Source organism: Tachysurus fulvidraco, chromosome 3, assembly GCF_022655615.1.
Source record: "Tachysurus fulvidraco isolate hzauxx_2018 chromosome 3, HZAU_PFXX_2.0, whole genome shotgun sequence".
NCBI classification, from domain to species: Eukaryota; Metazoa; Chordata; class Actinopteri; order Siluriformes; family Bagridae; genus Tachysurus; species Tachysurus fulvidraco.
In genome coordinates, this window is record NC_062520.1 from 9,123,509 (window position 1) to 9,143,359 (window position 19,851).

The window sequence follows — 19,851 nt, forward strand, 5'->3', positions numbered from 1 at the left end:
AACCCTCACTTTTATTATTCCAATACTTTTGCATTTGTTGACATTGGTAGCTCCTTGGCCTTTATTATGTTCTCATGTCTTCTAGGACCTTAGAACGATATCTTGTGACACTTCAGTATGACTCATTCGACTAAATGTATGACTTACGACAGCACCAGTGCCATTTTAACATTTAAAATAACTAACAGGGATGAATAATTAGGGGGGCACGGTGGCTTAGTGGGTAGCACGTTCGCCTCACACCTCCAGGGTCGGGGTTCGATTCCCGCCTCCGCCTTGTGTGTGCGGAGTTTGCATGTTCTCCCCGTGCCTCGGGGGTTTCCTCCGGGTACTCCGGTTTCCTCCCCCAGTCCAAAGACATGCATGGTAGGTTGATTGGCATCTCTGGGAAAAATTGTCCGTAGTGTGTGAATGAATGAGTGTGTGTGTGCCCTGCGATGGGTTGGCACTCCATCCAGAGTGTATCCTGCCTTGATGCCTGATGACACCTGAGATAGGCACAGGCTCCCCGTGACCCGAGGTAGTTCGGATAAAGCGGTAGAAAATGAGTGAGTGAGGGTGAATAATTAACGAACAGGGGTGAATATGTATGCAATCACGCACTTGTACACATATTTTTACAAATATTATAGATTTCCCCAACACACTTAATATAATTAATAAATATAATTGACTATTTTGTGTAGATTCTTGATTGTCAAGTACAAAATGTGGAAATGTTTTACATTTTGGGGGTGAATATGACAAGCTAGTAACAAAGCTTGGTATGGTTGTAAAACTATAGTATAAAGCATATATTCTGATTTGAAATGAATGTTTTTTGCACACATTCCTTGCATAAGGAAAGCTAATAAATAAAGTATGTGAAAATGCACCTGAAATCCTCCCAGTGTGATTGTGACGGACACATCCAGGGGTTTGTTGACAACGCCAGCCACCGATTTGACCAGAGACATGAAGAGGAGCGGGAACCAGACGATGCAGATGAGTAACATGACGATCATTCCACCCATCCCATATTTAACCACTTTCTTCTTCTTTTGTCCACGTGGCTGAGGATACCTCTGAAGAATCACACACATGAATTTTTGTCTTACTATCATCGTGGGGTTTTCCAGGTGGGGATCAGCCAAATATCTGATATTCCCATCTGTGAGACCTTTAGTCTCCTCTGAGATACAGTAAAAACCTATGCTAGCACACACTGTGTTACAACACTACTGTAGCTGCATCATCTGTGTATATTCTCTCCTCCTTTTGACTGAGTTAATGTGACAGTCTTGTACATGTAAATGTATATTTCTCACTTTTTCTGATTCCCTCCAGCATTTGAGCACAAAGATGTGTGCATAAATATCTTCCACACAGATCCAGTTAGAGAGACTCAGAGTTGTGTCTGTCCAAACCCAGTCCATCACGGCTCTCAGTTCAGTCAGGAAGGGAACCAACCGGAACCTGAAAGCCAAATCACACAGTTTCCATGATTTACTGCAGAGAGTATACAGTATGGATACATAGAGTTGCTTTATTTTAACAGTAATTTTTATTGTTAGATTTAATTTTACAATCTTTTTTTTTTCAATTTAGTTAACAGATACTAAAACCTGAATCTTTTCACTTATAATCAGTAAGTTCCAGTTGTTATTTTTTTACCAATTGCTGTAACATTATTACAGCTTAATTTATGATGTGTATATTTGCTCTACAGTATTTATGCAGCGGGGCAGAGATGTGTGCTAAAGGTTCTCACCCCTGGAAGAGGAAAAGGTTGACATAATTATAACTTTTGGTCAGAAAGTTGCCCAGCACACGTGTAGGGTAGCCACAGCGGATCTGGTAGGCTGATAGACCAAAGTAGATGCACTTGACAAAATACCAAAGCTGAGCCACCATGTTTTGACTGAAACGCCTGAAACAGAACAAAATACTGTAACAAAACAAATATAGCATCGAAGATACATTTCTATTTCTATTTATAAGTTTAATCTTAACTATGGAAATGTTCCCTTTTTGATATAGACCGGAACCATGTCATTTACCTTTCAGTGACTCCTGGAAGTATGAAGAACATCCAGAAGTGAATACCGAACACTAGTATGACCTGAAAAATGACTTTTCCCATAACAGTCTTCCTCAGATAGAGCGCACGGTCCACCACCATAGTCGCAAACTGGATGAGGACCATGACCAGGAACGCTTCAGGGACCTGATCCTCTGACAGTGATGATGTGATGTCTGCAGCAGCAGAGTGTTTCTAATAAGACATGGAGAAAGACGAGATTTAAATTCTTGCTAAACTTTCTGAGAGTTGAGTTGAAAACATCTCGGTGGCTAATGAAGGAGGAGGCACTTCTTCCTTCAGGCTGTTCAGGTCCTTAAACTTGTGATCACTTCACAGGTAAACAGGTGAGCCTGGACCCTCACTGGACTTCTTAAGACTGCCACAAAACCACTACCACAATTATATATATACATACACACACACATCACTGCACCACACTCAACACTGTCTATTTCTGAATAGATTTTCTATTTTCTGATTTTATTTTTAAAATATATTTGATATATTTATTTCTTCTCTATACTGTATCTACTTGTGCCTTATTTCTATTCCCTTATTTCTTGACTATTTTTAAATCAATTACAGTGGTAAAAATAATATTTCACTACAAATACAAGGACCCAACAGCCCTCACAAACTCTGTCATGTTCATCTTCGCCTTCACCTTCATCCTGATTGTGCACAACTGGACTTAATTACACAATCATTGCCACAATCATTGTTAAGTATAGGTTCAGTGTCTTTAATTGTCAATACCAAGGCTTACATTTGACCACACAATGGATTTCTGTGTGTTTTCTGTCTTTTTGAGACTCATAACCCTTAGACTGTCACTGTCTCTGTGACAGTGTGTCTGAAAATGAAATTCAAATTTCCTGATGGATGTATAACTACAGTATAGGCATTTTCCTGTGAAACCACCACACCAAGGAATTTATTACTGAACACAAGAAAACATTTTAAGTCTTCAAAACATTTGTAAGTGATTTAAGTCTTCACCATATATTTGTTTGCATTTTGACTTGAATTAACTATAAAACCTCTGAAACTTTGAATTAACTATAAAACCTTTTTGTAGCGTCTATAATGTTTGTTTAGGATAATTGCAATTGTGAAACATCTGTATACTGTACAGAACAGTTTGCAACCAGAAATAAATTCCTATGTTAAAAAACAATTAAAAATAAGTTATTTGCTTATAAACTGCTCCCATTTAGTTGTACAATACGACACCATGTTTGTCCAGGCCAGTTGCTGCACCAAGGCTGGCGCACAGGATAATGGGATATCTACGTTATGTGAACATCAGAAAACTGTAATCTATGCAAACATTCAAGTTAGCATTACTTGATGTCTTCCTTCCTCCCAGATGCTCCAAACTGGTGCATTTATTATGTTTTGTACACACCAAATAAATGACTGACCACATACAGTGAATCAGTAGATGACTTTTCATTAAACTCAGGTCTTCAGAGAAAATAGCAGTACTGAACACACCCCAAAAGCCCAGAATCCAAAAACGATGATGATGAAATCGACAGTATCAGCCAAGAACATGAGGACGTAGACGTCTGTCACTGCGCTGTATTCTGGGTGGATCAGATTGTAGAAGAACTGACGAATTGGAACATAGATATCCAGGGTTCTGAAATCACACACATGTTGGAAAAACATCTCATGTAAACCAGATTTAATGTATGGTCTGGTTATGGATAAGATTAATAATAATAAATCATGATAGCATTTAGTGCTAGTGGGTTGCTATGTAAAATGCTTAACAGGCTTCATGGAATACATTGCTAATAAATTAAAAATGATAATTTTTATGAAGTAAGTTAATGCATGTGGGACATGGAGAGTTGGAGTGAAGCTAACAAGGAGTGCACATACAGTATGATGCACATTTACATTTTGACTGTGAATTTCTTGGCTTTGATGAGCTGCTCTCGGAATTTCACCAAAATGAGCTCTTTGCGACTCTTCTGCTGAACCCCTGACACACTTCCCACTCGAGACATGCTCGACCTCGTGACCGAACTGCCTGTGTACACATACACACAAATGTGGAACGAAATATGTAATGAATATAAAAAAGATTTTTTAAAAACCTAAACACATACATTTGTAAAAAAAAAAAAAAACAACAACAAAAAAACCTTTTACACAAAGCTTTCTTGTATTTGTGTCTGTACGTGTGCTAACCTCCTCTGGAACGTGTTGATCTGTGAGAAATGTGTGATCCTGCACTGGAACTGTGCCGGCGCATGGTGGAAGGCGTGTGTGAGAGTTTTCTCTGCATGCGGACGCTTGTAGCCTCTGTTAAAATGTTGCGGGTCAGTGAAGTCCTTTCCCTCCGTACTGGGGGTTTCTCTGTGTCCGAGTCTGAGTGACTGTAAAGTGTCTTTTTAGCTTCTGGTCTGGTGTCGTCTTTGTCCCACAGACCGTGACACTGATTCAAGAAGAGAGTGAATACACATATCAGGTTATAAGTGTATGAATGTGAATGTGTTAGGATATAACAATGCAAACACTGAACTTGAAATTCTTTTCAAATGATACTAAAATTAACACATTTTTAGAGACACATCGCTATAAAAGCCAACTGCAAACAAAAATACTGACCACCTATCTTTTAGATAAGTTTTCTCATCTAGGATCAGTGAAAAATTCAAAATATATTGAAACTCAATTAATCAATTATGGTATTCTTTTTGGTATTACAATACCATAATTAATTCTAATTATGGTATTGTAATAGGAAAGTCTGTATAATGCTTAAAGAAACATAATTATAAAAACTACCTTAAGAATTGAACGATGGAAGAAAAGTGCCAGCAATTGAACCAGGTCATAATGGACATATCCCTCTTTTTTCTCGACTCCTATTATATTAGGTGGATGGAATGGTTTGGACTTGTCCAGCTCTATGTTCTGATTGAAGGGGAAGAAACCAAACTGGAAGAAGTATTTGATTACTATGGTCACCTGGAAGTGGAATAAAGTAAGAAAAAAGTCAATGTCATGGGAATAATAGCGGTTTATTGATTGCAACCTATGTAATAACATATGAGTTTAGTGATTGCTGAAAATGCTGATGCAGTTGGTGGTGGTACTAAAGCTGTAACAGTGATAGTGGTGTTACTGACACTGTAACGGTGATAGTGGTGTTACTGCAGCTGTAACAGTGATGATGTTACTGAAGCTGTAACAGTGACAGTGGTGTTACTGAAGCTGTAACAGAGATGATGTTACTGAAGCTGTAACAGAGATGATGTTACTGAAGCTGTAACAGAGATGATGTTACTGAAGCTGTAACAGAGATGAAGGTATTACTGACTCTAACAGTTATAGTGGTGTTACTGCAGCTATAAAAGAGATGATGTTACTGCAGCAGTAACAGAGATGATGTTACTGAAGCTGTAACAGTGCTATTGGTGTTACTGAAGCTGTAACAGAGATGAAGGTATTACTGACTCTAACAGTTATAGTGGTGTTACTGCAGCTATAAAAGAGATGATGTTACTGCAGCAGTAACAGAGATGATGTTACTGAAGCTGTAACAGTGATATTGGTGTTACTGAAGTTGTAACAGAGATGAAGGTATTACTGACTCTAACAGTTATAGTGGTGTTACTGCAGCTATAAAAGAGATGATGTTACTGCAGCAGTAACAGAGATGATGTTACTGAAGCTGTAACAGTGCTATTGGTGTTGCTGAAGCTGTAACAGTGACATTGGTGTTACTGAAGCTGTAACAGTGACATTGGTGTTACTGAAGCTGTAACAGTGCTATTGGTGTTACTGAAGCTGTAACAGTGATATTGGTGTTACTGAAGCTGTAACAGAGATGATGTTACTGAAGCTGTAACAGTGATATTGGTGTTGCTGAAGTTGTAACAGAGATGAAGGTATTACTGACTCTAACAGTTATAGTGGTGTTACTGCAGCTATAACAGAGATGATGTTACTGTAGCAGTAACAGAGATGATGTTACTGAAGCTGTAACAGTGCTATTGGTGTTACTGAAGCTGTAACAGTGACATTGGTGTTACTGAAGCTGTAACAGTGATATTGGTGTTACTGAAGCTGTAACAGTGATATTGGTGTTACTGAAGCTGTAACAGTGATATTGGTCTTACTGAAGCTGTAACAGAGATGATGTTACTGAAGCTGTAACAGAGATGATGTTACTGAAGCTGTAACAGTGATATTGGTGTTGCTGAAGTTGTAACAGAGATGAAGGTATTACTGACTCTAACAGTTATAGTGGTGTTACTGCAGCTATAACAGAGATGATGTTACTGTAGCAGTAACAGAGATGATGTTACTGAAGCTGTAACAGTGCTATTGGTGTTACTGAAGCTGTAACAGTGACATTGGTGTTACTGAAGCTGTAACAGTGATATTGGTGTTACTGAAGCTGTAACAGTGATATTGGTGTTACTGAAGCTGTAACAGTGATATTGGTCTTACTGAAGCTGTAACAGAGATGATGTTACTGAAGCTGTAACAGAGATGATGTTACTGAAGCTGTAACAGTGATATTGGTGTTACTGAAGCTGTAACAGTGACATTGGTGTTACTGAAGCTGTAACAGTGATATTGGTGTTACTGAAGCTGTAACAGTGACATTGGTGTTACTGAAGCTGTAACAGTGATATTGGTGTTACTGAAGCTGTAACAGTGATATTGGTGTTACTGAAGCTGTAACAGTGACATTGGTGTTACTGAAGCTGTAACAGTGATATTGGTGTTACTGAAGCTGTAACAGTGACATTGGTGTTACTGAAGCTGTAACAGTGATATTGGTGTTACTGAAGCTGTAACAGTGACATTGGTGTTACTGAAGCTGTAACAGTGATATTGGTGTTACTGAAGCTGTAACAGTGATATTGGTGTTACTGAAGCTGTAACAGAGATGATGTTACTGAAGCTGTAACAGAGATGATGTTACTGAAGCTGTAACAGAGATGATGTTACTGAAGCTGTAACAGTGATATTGGTGTTACTGAAGTTGTAACAGAGATGAAGGTATTACTGACTCTAACAGTTATAGTGGTGTTACTGAAGCTGTAACAGATGATGTTGCTCAAGCTGTAACGGTGATAGTGGTGTTACTGAAGCTGTAACAGAGATGATGTTACTGACGGTGTAATGGTGATAGTGGTGTTACTGAAGCTGTAACGGTGATAGTGGTGTTACTGAAGCTGTAACAGAGATGATGTTACTGACGGTGTAATGGTGATAGTGGTGTTACTAAAGCCGTAACAGAGATGATGTTGCTCAAGCTGTAATGGTGATAGTGGTGTTACTGAAGCTGTAACAGAGATGATGTTAATGAAGCTGTAACAGAGATGATGGTGTTATTAAAGCTGTAACAAAGGCGATAGTGTTATTAATGCTCTAATGGAGATGATGATGTTACTGAAGCTGAAATATATACTGAAAAAAATTATGGTGGTCACACCAGATACTGACTGGTTTTTGGACCCCCCAGGACCCCCTCAATACAGTGGCCTTTTATTGTGGCCAGCTTAAGGCACACCTGTGCAATAATAATGCTGTCTAATCAGCATCTTGATAAGCCACATCTGTAAGTGGATGAATTATTTCGGCAAAGGAGAAGTGCACACTAACACAGAATTAGACAGATTTGTGAACAAAATAAAAAATAGGCCTTTTGTGTACATAGAAAAGGTCTTAGATCTTTGGTTTTCAGCTCATGAAAAATGCGGGCAATAAAAAAAGTGTTGCGTTTATAATTTTGTTCAGTGTAGATGATATATATGGTCTATATCATAGAGTTGATGTTGTTATTGTAGCTGTACCTCTGTGTAGACGATTGCGGTCATCCAGAAGCGCTTGCTGGGCCGAGGCACAGATAGCATGGCCCACAAGAAGATGAGGATAGGCAGCACCAGCGTAGCCACCGAGGCTGACACCATGTGATTAAGAATAATGACTAGGTAGCACACCATCTCTGAGTGGGCCACCAGCATGTTATAGAGAGCATAGCACAGTTGTAGTATCTGCGGCTGGGAGCTATAGAAGCGCTCAGACTCCTCCAGCTCTTCATCATAGAACATCCTTTTGGACAGAAACACAAGCATTGGTAAAATTCTGGGAATGAGGAAACGTAGGACAGAACATTATACCAAACTCACCAGATGAAGCTGAACAAAGCAACATGTAATCATGGTTTATTTTTTCCTTAACACATGTACTGACATTAGTCAAGCCAATTCAAGTCAACACAATACAATTAGTAGACAATACACACTGCTACTTCAACAACAGTGTGCAGTTTTTATAAGCAACATCTACAAGAGGGTGACACATGATTCAAGTCAAGTCAAGTCACCTTTATTGTCACATCACCACGGCACATGTGCCATGGTGAGTGAAATTCTTGGGAGCGAGCTCCAGAAATTGCAGAACCATTTACATGCAATAGTAAGAAACATAAATAGAACAATTTACAAACAGGTTAAAAAAATGTGCAAAATGCTCAGTACCATTTGAATTGTGCAAAATCAGTGCATCATTGGAGGTAAAATATTTTGCATATATGAAAATTTATCTAAAGTTTCTCATTATGACATTTACACAAGTTGATGAATACGTAAATTAAAGTCATTTTATTACTATATACCGTATATTACATGTTTGACTTCTGTTAAGACTTTAATTAAAATACTTTATTTAGTTAGTCATGAGCAAGCTTTGACTTCCAAAGTTATAAATATGCTTACACTTATCCCATATGCTCAGAAATTACTGCAATCAATTAATTTCATTTAAATATCAAATAATCAGATTTATCAAATAACAAATAATATTTTTTTTTGTGAACATTGATTATTTATAGGCATCCTTGGTTTGTGAGGTTCAGCTTAACCTGTTCGACGGTAATAATCAAGCAGGTTAATAAAAATGAGAACGTACATAGAACGTACATTTCCTGAAGAAAATGTGAATGGTGCTTGCACGTGGAAAAAAAAATAGTGGAGACGAGAACGTGACGTCATCTGAATACTGTTGAGGAAATTCCCCTCATTGTGCTGAGTGTTTTGATATGTCACATGTCCATGTTGTGCTAAATTTTGATTTTCACGTGATGTCACATGACGTGACCAGAATACATGTGAGGCAGTTCCCCTCATTGTGCTGAGTGTTTTGATATGTCACATGTCCATGTTGTAAAAAGTTTTTTGATTTTGCAAATTTTTGTCCGGAAGAGCGGGGGCACAGTGGCTTAGTGGGTAGCACATTCGCCTCACACCTCCAGGGTCGGGGTTCGATTCCTGCCTCCGCCTTGTGTGTGCGGAGTTTGCACGTTCTCCCCGTGCCTCGGGGGTTTCCTCCGGGTACTCCGGTTTCCTCCCCCAGTCCAAAGACATGCATGGTAGGTTGATTGGCATCTCTGGAAAATTGTCTGTAGTGTGTGATTGCGTGAGTGAATGAGAGTGTGTGTGCCCTGCGATGGGTTGGCATTCCGTCCAGGGTGTATCCTGCCTTGATGCCCGATGACGCCTGAGATAGGCACAGGCTCCCCGTGACCCAAGGTAGTTCGGATAAAGCGGTAGAAAATGAATGAATGAATGTCCGGAAGAGTATGCACAATAGTAAGAATGTTGCTTTGCAAGCACCATTAATTATGACAATTCATGATTTCCATCTGTGTAACTCCCTGGCTGAGCTTCACAAACCCCACAGCCTGAAACATGCATATAAAGAAATGACAGTGTGTTTATTCTTACCTGTTGCGCAGTAGTTCACTGGCTGTGAGCTCATGGCTCAGTGAGGGGAGTGTGCTGTTGTCTGCATTTATCCTCAGCTTTTTCTCTTCAGAGTGAGCTGCTGCCTCACACACATAGTCCAGACCTGTGGCCTTGCTGTAAGAGGGAGGAATATCTGCCTCAGAAGGGAACCGACTGAGCCGTGGCCATGTAGCCTGCTCGGATGCTAACACAGTGTCCCACTCTGGTAGTAAACCTCCTTTAAGAGTCTGCACCTCACTGCTACAACGTCGAATAGCTGAAGGCTCAGGCAGCTCTGTGGCGGTCCATTCATCACCACAATGAGTGCTTTCTCTAACACTGTTTTGTTCTTCGATGGTGTCACCCGTGCCTTGACGGGAATATAATGCTGTGCACTGTGTCTTTTCACTGTCATAAGAGGAAAGAGGATAACAGTTGTAAGCAATCAGATGTTACAGTGAATAAGGTCTCCATGATGGTGGATAATTTTACACTCGGAGACTTACATACTTGTGAGCATTTTCAATTAATTATACTGTATATATCTGTCATCACTGAGCAAGAGAAACCAAGCACACCATAATGCGTGTTTCATTTAAATAACAAAAAATGCCCAGTTTCTGTCACTTGCACCTTGTGTTACAGATGTTATTTTAGCTAATTTCCTCTCAATAAAGAGGTCTTGAATTTTTCAGATTACTCACTGAAAGAGAGACAGAGATAGAGAGGGAGAGAGAGGGAGCGATCACGATTAGGGTTTTCTCACATCGTAGTTCATCTCCGAGTTGAGGATTTACACATGAGCATGGTATTCTTTAGAATTAGATTAAAAATGCTTCAGAAACACTTCTAGTGTTAGGAACTTTTATTTTGAGATTTCAGATTTTTTTAGGTGCTACCTGACTGCAGCACTAGCTGAACTTTCAGCCGATGACAACACAGAGGAGGAAGAAGAGGAGGAGAGCTCCACTCCCTGCAGACGACACAGTTTGGGTCGAAGTCTCTCGCTTGTCCTGGGCACACAGTCCACACCTATCTCACCAAACTCCAGTGTGGACTGACTGTACGCCATCGTGGACTCGGTGTATACACTGCAAACACAGTCAGAAAATAATATTACATACGTGTAGATGCTCACACTCATACTGAGTATTTTATGTTATTTTTATTATAGCTTACATATTTAAGTCTGACATATTTAAGACTTACATATTTAAGACACTGTCTAAATTATTCAGCAGTGTCACAATAAAGCTCTAGTGATCACTTGGAAGTCATGGCCTAATGGTTAGAGAGTCTGACTCCTAACCCTAAGGTTGTGGGTTTGAGTCTCGGGCCGGCCATGACTGAGGTGCCCTTGAGGTGCTCCCCGGGTGCTGCAACATAAAAAATGGCTGCCCACTGCTCCGGGTGTGTGTTCACTGTGTGTGTGTTCACTGCTGTGTGTGTGCACTTTAGATGGGTTAAATGCAGAGAACAAACTCTGAGTATGGGTCGCCGTATGTCACGTCACTTTCAGTAGGTTTTTACAGTTTAAGACTTAGAGGTAATATGTGAACACAAGCACTACAGAAGTCATATATCAATGAAGTCATATAAATGATTTGTAATGAATTATATATCAAGAAAAAAATCATGGATGCTTCTGTGACTGGGGATTATAGACAGAAACAAAACAAATGAGAACCAGAACCTGTTGATGAACAGGAAATTTCTTAAAGATACTTAGTGTAAAAGTATAAATCTGCAAAATTGTACAGATATGACATCAAATACTAATTTAATCTTTTTTTTAAGTCTATTTTCTGAAAACATGTTTGCTTTATAGAATTCCTATAAACCATAAATATAGACCATTAGAGTTTTGTGTGTTAATGAAAGTCTTCAGCATCAGCATACATCTGGTCTAAACTTGTTTTGTCTATATTTTGGAAAAAACTCATCTTGTCATGGAAACACTTGTGATAATTGGGTCATCTCAGAATAACACATATGCTTTTGTCAGTTCCTACAGAACACTTGACTTAAGCTCAAGACGAAAGATTTTTTTTTATTGCATACAACACCAAACAGTTACCCTGGAGGTAAATCCGAATATTAGGCATGCTGACGTGTGGCTAAAGTGGTCTGTCAACAGAGGAAATACCTGCTGGATCTCAACTGTCTGGAGGCCACATGACAAATCTAAAGTGCTTTCAGAGAGAAAAAAGTCCCCTTCACTTCACTCATTTTGTAACTTTACAGTCTAAACAAATTAAATACATGCGTTCATAAGTCTGTAAAAAAGCCCCCCCAAAACAAACAAACAAACAAACAAACAAACAAACAAACAAATAAATCAGTCTTTGGGATGATGTACCTAGTCATACTGTCTTTATTGGGAACAGAGCTCATGCTCTCGTCCTCCTTCTCCCGATGCTGTCCCAATGCTGAGACAGAACCATGCTGTCTCCCTGCTTCCTCCAGAACAGTCTCAGAAGATGAAGGTCTGCACAACTGTTGCTGGTAATACATGTGTATGATCCCTCGTGATGGAGTGTTTCCCTGTACACATTAGAGAGAAGCATTTCAGTGTTACACTTTCATTTCTGAAGGCGGTTTCATAGCAACTGCATCTAAAGGACCATAATAATTATTTGCAAATAGCAAAACATCATGAAGTGTTTTATTCCACTTTTAACAGCAAATACAATTACCTAGCAATTAAAGAATGACACATTGTATGTTTTATGTGTTTATAGTAACAATGAATGTTCCTGCTATCAGTCATGTTATAGCAGCAATAAACTATGGTTCCCCAAAACTCTTTTTAATCTGATAAAACAAAAAAGTGACAAAAAGTGAAAAGCCCTCCATCCTGAACCCTATCCTAAAGGCTACAGCTATAGCCCTGATGCTGGAGAGTCTTTCTAAAAATAAATATCTGCACACCATCTCCTCATCTTAAACACTGTGAGTTGCTCTCTCTGTAAGATGTGGTGTTGCCATTTTGGAAGTTGTAGCATGTCCTCCCACTGGCTATGAAAAACATTTATGGTCTTTGTTAGCAACAAGATGACAAGTCAATTGCTGAGTTATTTGTTTCTATAATGAAGGAACAAGTCTAAGTACTCTAAGCAAATAGCATGTTAAAGAGGCACAGAGCTCACAGCCTGTGGGTGGGTTTAGTCTGATAATGACTGAAAGCTCTCAAGTACACTATATGAAGTCCTAGGACTCACTGGTGCATCCAGCCTTACAGAAATGTCTTTATTACAGAAAGTTTCACTTTAACAATGATTACAAACTTTTTTTAATCCCTTAATTCCCTGTATGGTTGTTGTTACTATAGAAACAATACCATATAAAAATGAGTGCATAATATATAAATCTTGTAGTTGGTAATACGTCCAAGCTGTTATTATAGAAAATCGATCAAATCCTGCTGGCCAATCAGACTCAAGAAATCAAAAGTGCTGTGATATAAATCATCATATTGTCCAGCTATAAGGGATTAGTCATGTTTGTTAATGCAGGTTCTTTGGCAGTTTTAATACCTTTTTGACTTCATGTGTGAGCATACAGCGTTCAGTGCGCAGCACAGTGGATATGTCAATGTATTCCTGGCACATTGAATTGAGCCAGGCAGTAAAACTGTCCAGCAGTGCCAGGAAGAGCACCCAGGAAAACTTCAATATGTTAAACACACGCTTCAGGATGTTGTCTGGAAATGGAAAGGAAAGCTATGCATTAACAAACAATAGAAACTGTACAGATATAAAAAAGAATGCATGTTTATTCTTTTTAAATCTATTGTGTGTAACTCTTGTCTGATTTTATCTTAATGTGTAGGGGTTAACCACAAGCTAGTGACTGTGCGTGAATGTGTACCTGGCACATCTGATCTCTCTTGTTCAACTGTGTCCTCCACCTGATCTGCTACCTCAATCGTTACATGAGCTGCTAAAGGAAAAGTTCTTTATTAAGCCATCATTAAATATAATAAAATTATAATGAGTAATGAAACTTGATAAAGGACGCTAAAGCTGGTATACGGATTTTAACTGTAGCTTTCAGTGTTTTTAGACAACATTACCAGATTTACGAAAGCTTTAATTTTGTGCTTTATTTCCTCAGTTTCAAATGACTATCCATGAATGTCACAGAGTTTGAAAGAGCAAATCTTTGTAAAGTATCACTTCAGAAACAAAATGAATACCTTCATAAATCTGATAGTCTTGTTGAAGTTATAGCTCAGTGTTTAAGGTGTATAACTAAACACATCAACCTCAAAATTCTGAATAAGACTTAAAGATCACTAATGACTTATCCATATTGGGTAAACACTTAAAAGTACTTATTGGCAAAAAAAAAAAAAAACTACTGGCACAAAAAAGAAAAAATTCAGAAAAGAGATCTTCATCTATAACGTTTTAAGCAGTCTATAGCTTAAAAGCTTAATGGTAGTTAAATGCTTAAAGGCTCTTGGTTACTGATCAGAAGATTGAGTTCAAACCCTAGCACTGCAAGGTTGCTACTGCTGGGCCATTGAGACCCTTAATCCTATCTTCCACAGAACTGGAGCTGACCCTGCACTCTGACCCCATGATAAGACCGGATAAGCAAAGAAAAGAATTTTACTTTACTGTAATGCATTAGACAAATAAAGACATATGTTAATATAACAGACACAGTCTTTCCAACATTTTGACTAACTGTATCTGGCATATTTGGATTCTTGGCTGACCGAGTTTCTCCTCTGGGGTCATGTCCAGCCATAATATGGAATGAATTGACCATAGCGAATGCAACATGCTGGTCTTCATCTCTCAGCACCCACTCTTGAATCAGCTAGATCTGAGAGGATAAGTGCCAATGCAAAGTTGGCTGCACTCAGGACTGGACACAGCATGACTCTCATTTAAAGACAGACTCAAGAAAGCCCTTAAGTCTTTTTTCTCAATCTATTTCCTCATATAGAGAGACAAACAAAATTCTTTCATTCATGATTAAACCATGGTTTTAGGTTAAAAGCATGCAACAGCAAAGAGTAAAGAACAACTGTGGCAAGTGAGGACAGATGAAACCTCTGGGCCAGCTTGGTCTTCTCTTTATACTGAGAAATAAATATCTGGATTGGATATTTCACGTACCCTCTCGCTGGTCCTTCTTGGTTTTGCGTCCCTCTGTGTATCTCTGCCAGAAACGCCGCCTCTCTTTGTTGCGTTCCTTCATGGCTGTTTTGGAGTCAGTGATCCATGCATGATACACAAACTGAAGAGACAGAACAGTGACCAATCCAGACATGAAGAGGAGAGGGAACGGATTTGATTGTTAGTGTTTGGACTTTATGATCTGTATCATGTTTCTGATCTCATGTGACATGTACAGTAGAAGTAAGGTTTGGCTACTAGGAACACACAACGTGTAAAACAAGGCTCAGGGTGTGTTTTAACCCAGTGTAGTAGATGTCACAGTTTTTGTTACGTTTTAAGCTTTGTAAATGTGCTTTACGTTGGAGAAAAAACACAGCCTCGACATCAACCAACATAAAACCAAGACTCCCCTAAAAAGTAACCCTGCTTCTCATGCATCCTACAGTAAAACACATTACACTGCATTTTCTTCACATGCAAAGCAGCCCATATGGCTCTTGATAGCTGCCTTGGAAACAGACATACAAAGCTGTGAGACATTCCTCAATGCTCAGCCGTTCAGGCTCAGTCCACGCTCCAGTTTTCCTAAATGCACAGTGCTAAAAGCGAGGGACAGGAAAATGCAGTGTGCAGTCAAAAGACCAAAAGAGTGAAAGAAATATCACACATAGAACAATAGCACAGTAGTAAAAAATGGAGGAGGAGGAGAGATATATTAGGCCTGGTGGAAGTACCTTGGCTGCCCTGATTGCATACTGCAGTATAGTTTTGGGGAGCTTAATGACAGACTTTGGTAAAGCCAGCAAAGCAGAGGCAAACATTCGGATAGCTCTCTATGAGAAGGACAGAGCAAGGTCTGAGTTAGTAAGGACATGGCGTGTAGTCTTTACTATGTCGGTTCCACGCTTCCACACAGGAAGTTAGCAGTTAGTGGTCTGACAAATAAAGAAACATTGTTAAATGCAGAGAAAACAAAATGTCTATGCGATCTCACTGCTGTAGAGCCACAAGGGTTAGGCTATTGATTTTGCACGCTCAATGTATACAAGGCAAATTAAATACATACAAACAAACAACATACACAAAGTTACTAAAATGTGTCATATAACTAACTTGAAATGCAGATTTCTTGGGCGGATCTTCCTCTTTTTTCTCCTCTTCTTCCTCTTCCTCTTCACTGTCCGTCTCAAACAAATAATAATTCCCACTTCGCACCACTGAAACAAGAATTAACAGTTAGGCTATTTGGAAATCTAAAAACATGTACTGTACGGTACACAGACTTTTTGGATTTTTAAAGTTTGTTCACAACCAAGGCGTGAATGCTTGCACGTGATTCTGATGAAAACACTTGAAGCTATGCGTATTTTGGATCTGCTGCTCATACTACGTCAAAGAACAGCCAAACAAGCTCAGAGAAAAGTGCTTAATACCCTCTTCCACATACACAAGCTTACATACGCTCATGATTGGTTAGTGTTCATATGATTGACAGAGGACGGTGCGACACCAACACTCTCACCCAAAGACCAATGCAAATTAGACTCTTGTGATTCAAAAGCTTTTCTTTTTGGGCCTCTCAGGAGCCTCCTTTGCATAGTTATTTGCTTTTTCCTTTTTGCCTAAAATGACAATTATAAAGATAAGAAGTGATGTATGATGATGATGAGCACTCACTGGAGGCATGATCGACCCAAGGTCTCCACCACTGCTTCCTTTTCCCTTTTCTCGTCTCTTTGCTCGTCTCTCCTGCAAAACCCAATCCAATGAAGCACACATGAGCCTTAAGAAGCACTATACGGATAAGAGAGTTTGTCCTCACGTCTGGTATGCGTGAGCTCATATGTTTTCAATTCTGCTGCAGTGCATTTAAGGCGGTAGTTAAGCTCAGGCACCTGTGGAATTTATGAACTTGTCTGTGTTGCGAACTTTCAGTACACTCAAAACCAAACCTGGCTGCTGCATTAAAGCTTTATTTCTGACAAAATGAGAATCGACAGTGAATAATGCCTAGCTGTATTTATTTAAAATCCTACATTCAGTAAAAGAATTAAGTCTAATGTACGGTATGCTTTAATTAATTCTGGAGAATTAAATTAACAAGTAAGTCAACATATCAAAATACATAGGTCAGCTAAATGAGTCATATTTAACTGACACACTCTACCACACACCATCATCTTCCACTTCTTCTCTGTACACTGATTGACTCTCGCCACTCTCTTGTGCCAAGCTCAACATCCTCTCTTTTCCCCTCTTAAATTTTTGCTGCCGGCTTTTAATACGGTCCATCCTGTGAGAGAGAAAGAAAGAGAGAGGATGAGAAAGAGAGAGAAATTGGCGACAGTCCCTAGTATGTCCTGTTTCATTGGGCTGAGCTGAATGAGTTTTCCATTTAGACAGAATTATAGTAATAACACAAGTCCTTAATTGAGGAAAGAGGTTGAGAGAGTTGTTTCTTATTGAGGCATGTGCAGAAGTGCTAAGTGCTTTGTCTTTCAACAAGTAAAGCCGGGGAGAACATAGTGGTACTGAAAGATCCTTTTTGTCTCATACAAACAGACTGCAGATGTCCTGTAAACACAGTGTACTGATTTAGAGCACGAGATCCGCAATGCGGACAACACTGATTTAAAACAGAGTTTGAGATATTAGGGTGAAATTAATCACGACTGCTTCAGCATTTCTATAAGTCCAAATAAAATTCTCATTAAAAGTAGGAATTTTATGCCACCCATAATCCTAAACTACTGTATAATTATGAGCATGAAATAAAACTGAATTCACAAAAAGTGCATTTTATTGACATGCACAATGTATGTTTATTGATAATTTTATTATTTTATTGATTTTATTGATACACATTTTATTGACATGCACACTGCACACCAGACGTATGTAACTAACTTAAGGGCGATTTTCTAGCTTCTCAAAGCAGAGTAATATTCCTTAGGTAAATATAATATACATAGTGGTCCAAGAGCGTTTCAAGAATAGTAAATAGTGACTTGTGAACTATGAGGTGTTGTATAAACGCACTGTCGCTTTAACAGGTCCATGGATTTTTTCTCCTCTTCAAGTCGCGCTTTCACTGCCTTCACGATTGTGGCCTGAAATAACTCAGCTCCTCTGAGAGAAAGACAGAAAGTAAGAGATGCAGAGACAGAAACAGAATAAAGAGCACACCATTCAGATTAATGCGTCTGGCTTCGTCTAGTGCTTTAGCTACTCAATAACAAACAGCTGGTCTCTTGAGGTCACACACGGTCAGTGTCAAACAGGGAATTCTGAATTTAGCACCCAAACAAAATATTAGACTTCATTTCTCAAGCTGGACACAAATGTATTTATTTGTAAACCGGTCACAAGAGCAATGTGGTATTCATGAAAAAGCAATTAGTCTGAAAAAATGGGATACAGTTTGTGGGTTTTGTGTAAATTTGCTTATAAGGAGACTCACTAATGTGAACCTGGATTGATCAGTCGCAAAGCTTATGCTTGGCTCTGAGATACTTTAGTTAATTTCTATACTTAATAAGCCAATGTCAGGTTTAAATCAGTTCATTTATCTCAATTACACACACACATTTAATGCAAGGGCTAACCTGTAATAGTTTAACTACTACAACTACTAAGAATGCATGAATGAAAGAAGGAAACTACCACTGCTACTACAGTTAGCTTAGAACTTCCTTATACTCATTTACTGTTTATCACTGAGTTCTGCCTTTCATGCAGTTTTACGGGTTTTTGTTATTTATCAAGATATGCATATGAGTACTAAGAAAATCAGCATTAATGAAACCTTTGTAAATCTGGCAGGAATTTCTATTTTTTTCCTTTTTTTTATTATTATTAAACTTTACTAATAGATAAAGAGGCACATTAATTTTACATATTTTTTTAAGAGCCATCATTAAAATATTATTATTATTTATTCACTTCATTCAAATTTCCACATGATTGAAATGAGGAACATTAACAAAAAAATTTTTTGTACATTCTACATGATTTAAGCGTGTACTTTCGAAGCTCTGATTAAAATCAAACACTGAGCTCAAACCTTTTAAGGTTTAAGTTTTAAACCAACAATGATAATGTATTGCAATAGCTCTATTCTACGCTGCATTTTCTAACTGCTTAACTGTAATACTATAGTTATGCTCCAATCAGTGACAACATCCTACTGAGGTTTCACAATGTAATTTGAAATGTGAGATGTTAGAGATAAATAGTAATATAATTTTAAACTTAAGCTGCTTTGAGACATTATCCAGTGTTAAAAGTGCTATACAAATAAATGGAATCTAATTAATTAGTTTATGTTTATACTATAATAACATTCAATCTAGTTATTAAGACTCTTAAGTTTAGTAAATATTAGTAATATTGTTATGTAAACTATATGCAATCATTTTTTGTATTTGACTGAACAAATACTTCTTATATTCAGTGACCAAAATTAAGTGTTTCCACAAGCACAGAAAGTGATCTACAGCATATATTATTATTATTATTATTATTATTATTATTATTATTATTATTATTATTATTATTATTATTATTATTATTATTATTATTTTATCCATATATTAAGTTTTAGGTTGATGCTATCCTAAGTCTGTAACCTAGTGAATCAGTGCTGATGCATTAATTTTTGTACTCTAGATAAGGACGTCTGCCAAATGCCATAAATGTAAATGTACATTATGTCTTTCTATCAGAAAAGTCTAATTTCTTTACCTCTGCTTGAGAATCCTAATTCATAGTCCTGTTCTCTACATACATCTGTGTTATTTTGACATGGTAATAAGCATATAAGCATATGAATACATTTAATTTAAGTGTACTGACAGCTACACTGGATAAACTGGTAAGGAATCACAGCTATTTC

At 38.2% G+C, this 19,851-nt stretch overlaps 1 protein-coding gene across 8 annotated transcripts in view; it reads right to left on the reverse strand.

The window, feature by feature from the left end:
- The window catches only part of LOC113644229 (piezo-type mechanosensitive ion channel component 2), a 128,448-nt gene that overhangs the window by 3,964 nt on the left and 104,633 nt on the right, over positions 1 to 19,851 (reverse strand). For 6 of the 8 annotated variants that reach the window (XM_047810778.1, XM_047810781.1, XM_047810780.1 and 3 more), the window contains 19 exons: positions 17,997 to 18,086; positions 17,132 to 17,250; positions 16,635 to 16,706; positions 16,071 to 16,174; positions 14,955 to 15,075; positions 13,693 to 13,764; positions 13,359 to 13,525; positions 12,182 to 12,366; positions 10,722 to 10,913; positions 9,823 to 10,230; positions 7,891 to 8,149; positions 4,865 to 5,047; positions 4,265 to 4,511; positions 3,971 to 4,103; positions 3,560 to 3,707; positions 2,040 to 2,254; positions 1,751 to 1,909; positions 1,308 to 1,455; positions 876 to 1,064 (listed from right to left, as the gene is read on the reverse strand). In XM_047810778.1, the coding sequence (XP_047666734.1) occupies positions 876 to 1,064; positions 1,308 to 1,455; positions 1,751 to 1,909; positions 2,040 to 2,254; positions 3,560 to 3,707; positions 3,971 to 4,103; positions 4,265 to 4,511; positions 4,865 to 5,047; positions 7,891 to 8,149; positions 9,823 to 10,230; positions 10,722 to 10,913; positions 12,182 to 12,366; positions 13,359 to 13,525; positions 13,693 to 13,764; positions 14,955 to 15,075; positions 16,071 to 16,174; positions 16,635 to 16,706; positions 17,132 to 17,250; positions 17,997 to 18,086 (3,211 nt within the window). The remainder of the gene's footprint in view (positions 1 to 875; positions 1,065 to 1,307; positions 1,456 to 1,750; positions 1,910 to 2,039; positions 2,255 to 3,559; positions 3,708 to 3,970; positions 4,104 to 4,264; positions 4,512 to 4,864; positions 5,048 to 7,890; positions 8,150 to 9,822; positions 10,231 to 10,721; positions 10,914 to 12,181; positions 12,367 to 13,358; positions 13,526 to 13,692; positions 13,765 to 14,954; positions 15,076 to 16,070; positions 16,175 to 16,634; positions 16,707 to 17,131; positions 17,251 to 17,996; positions 18,087 to 19,851) is intronic. The other 2 variants (XM_047810782.1, XM_027148880.2) reach the window with 1 other exon arrangement.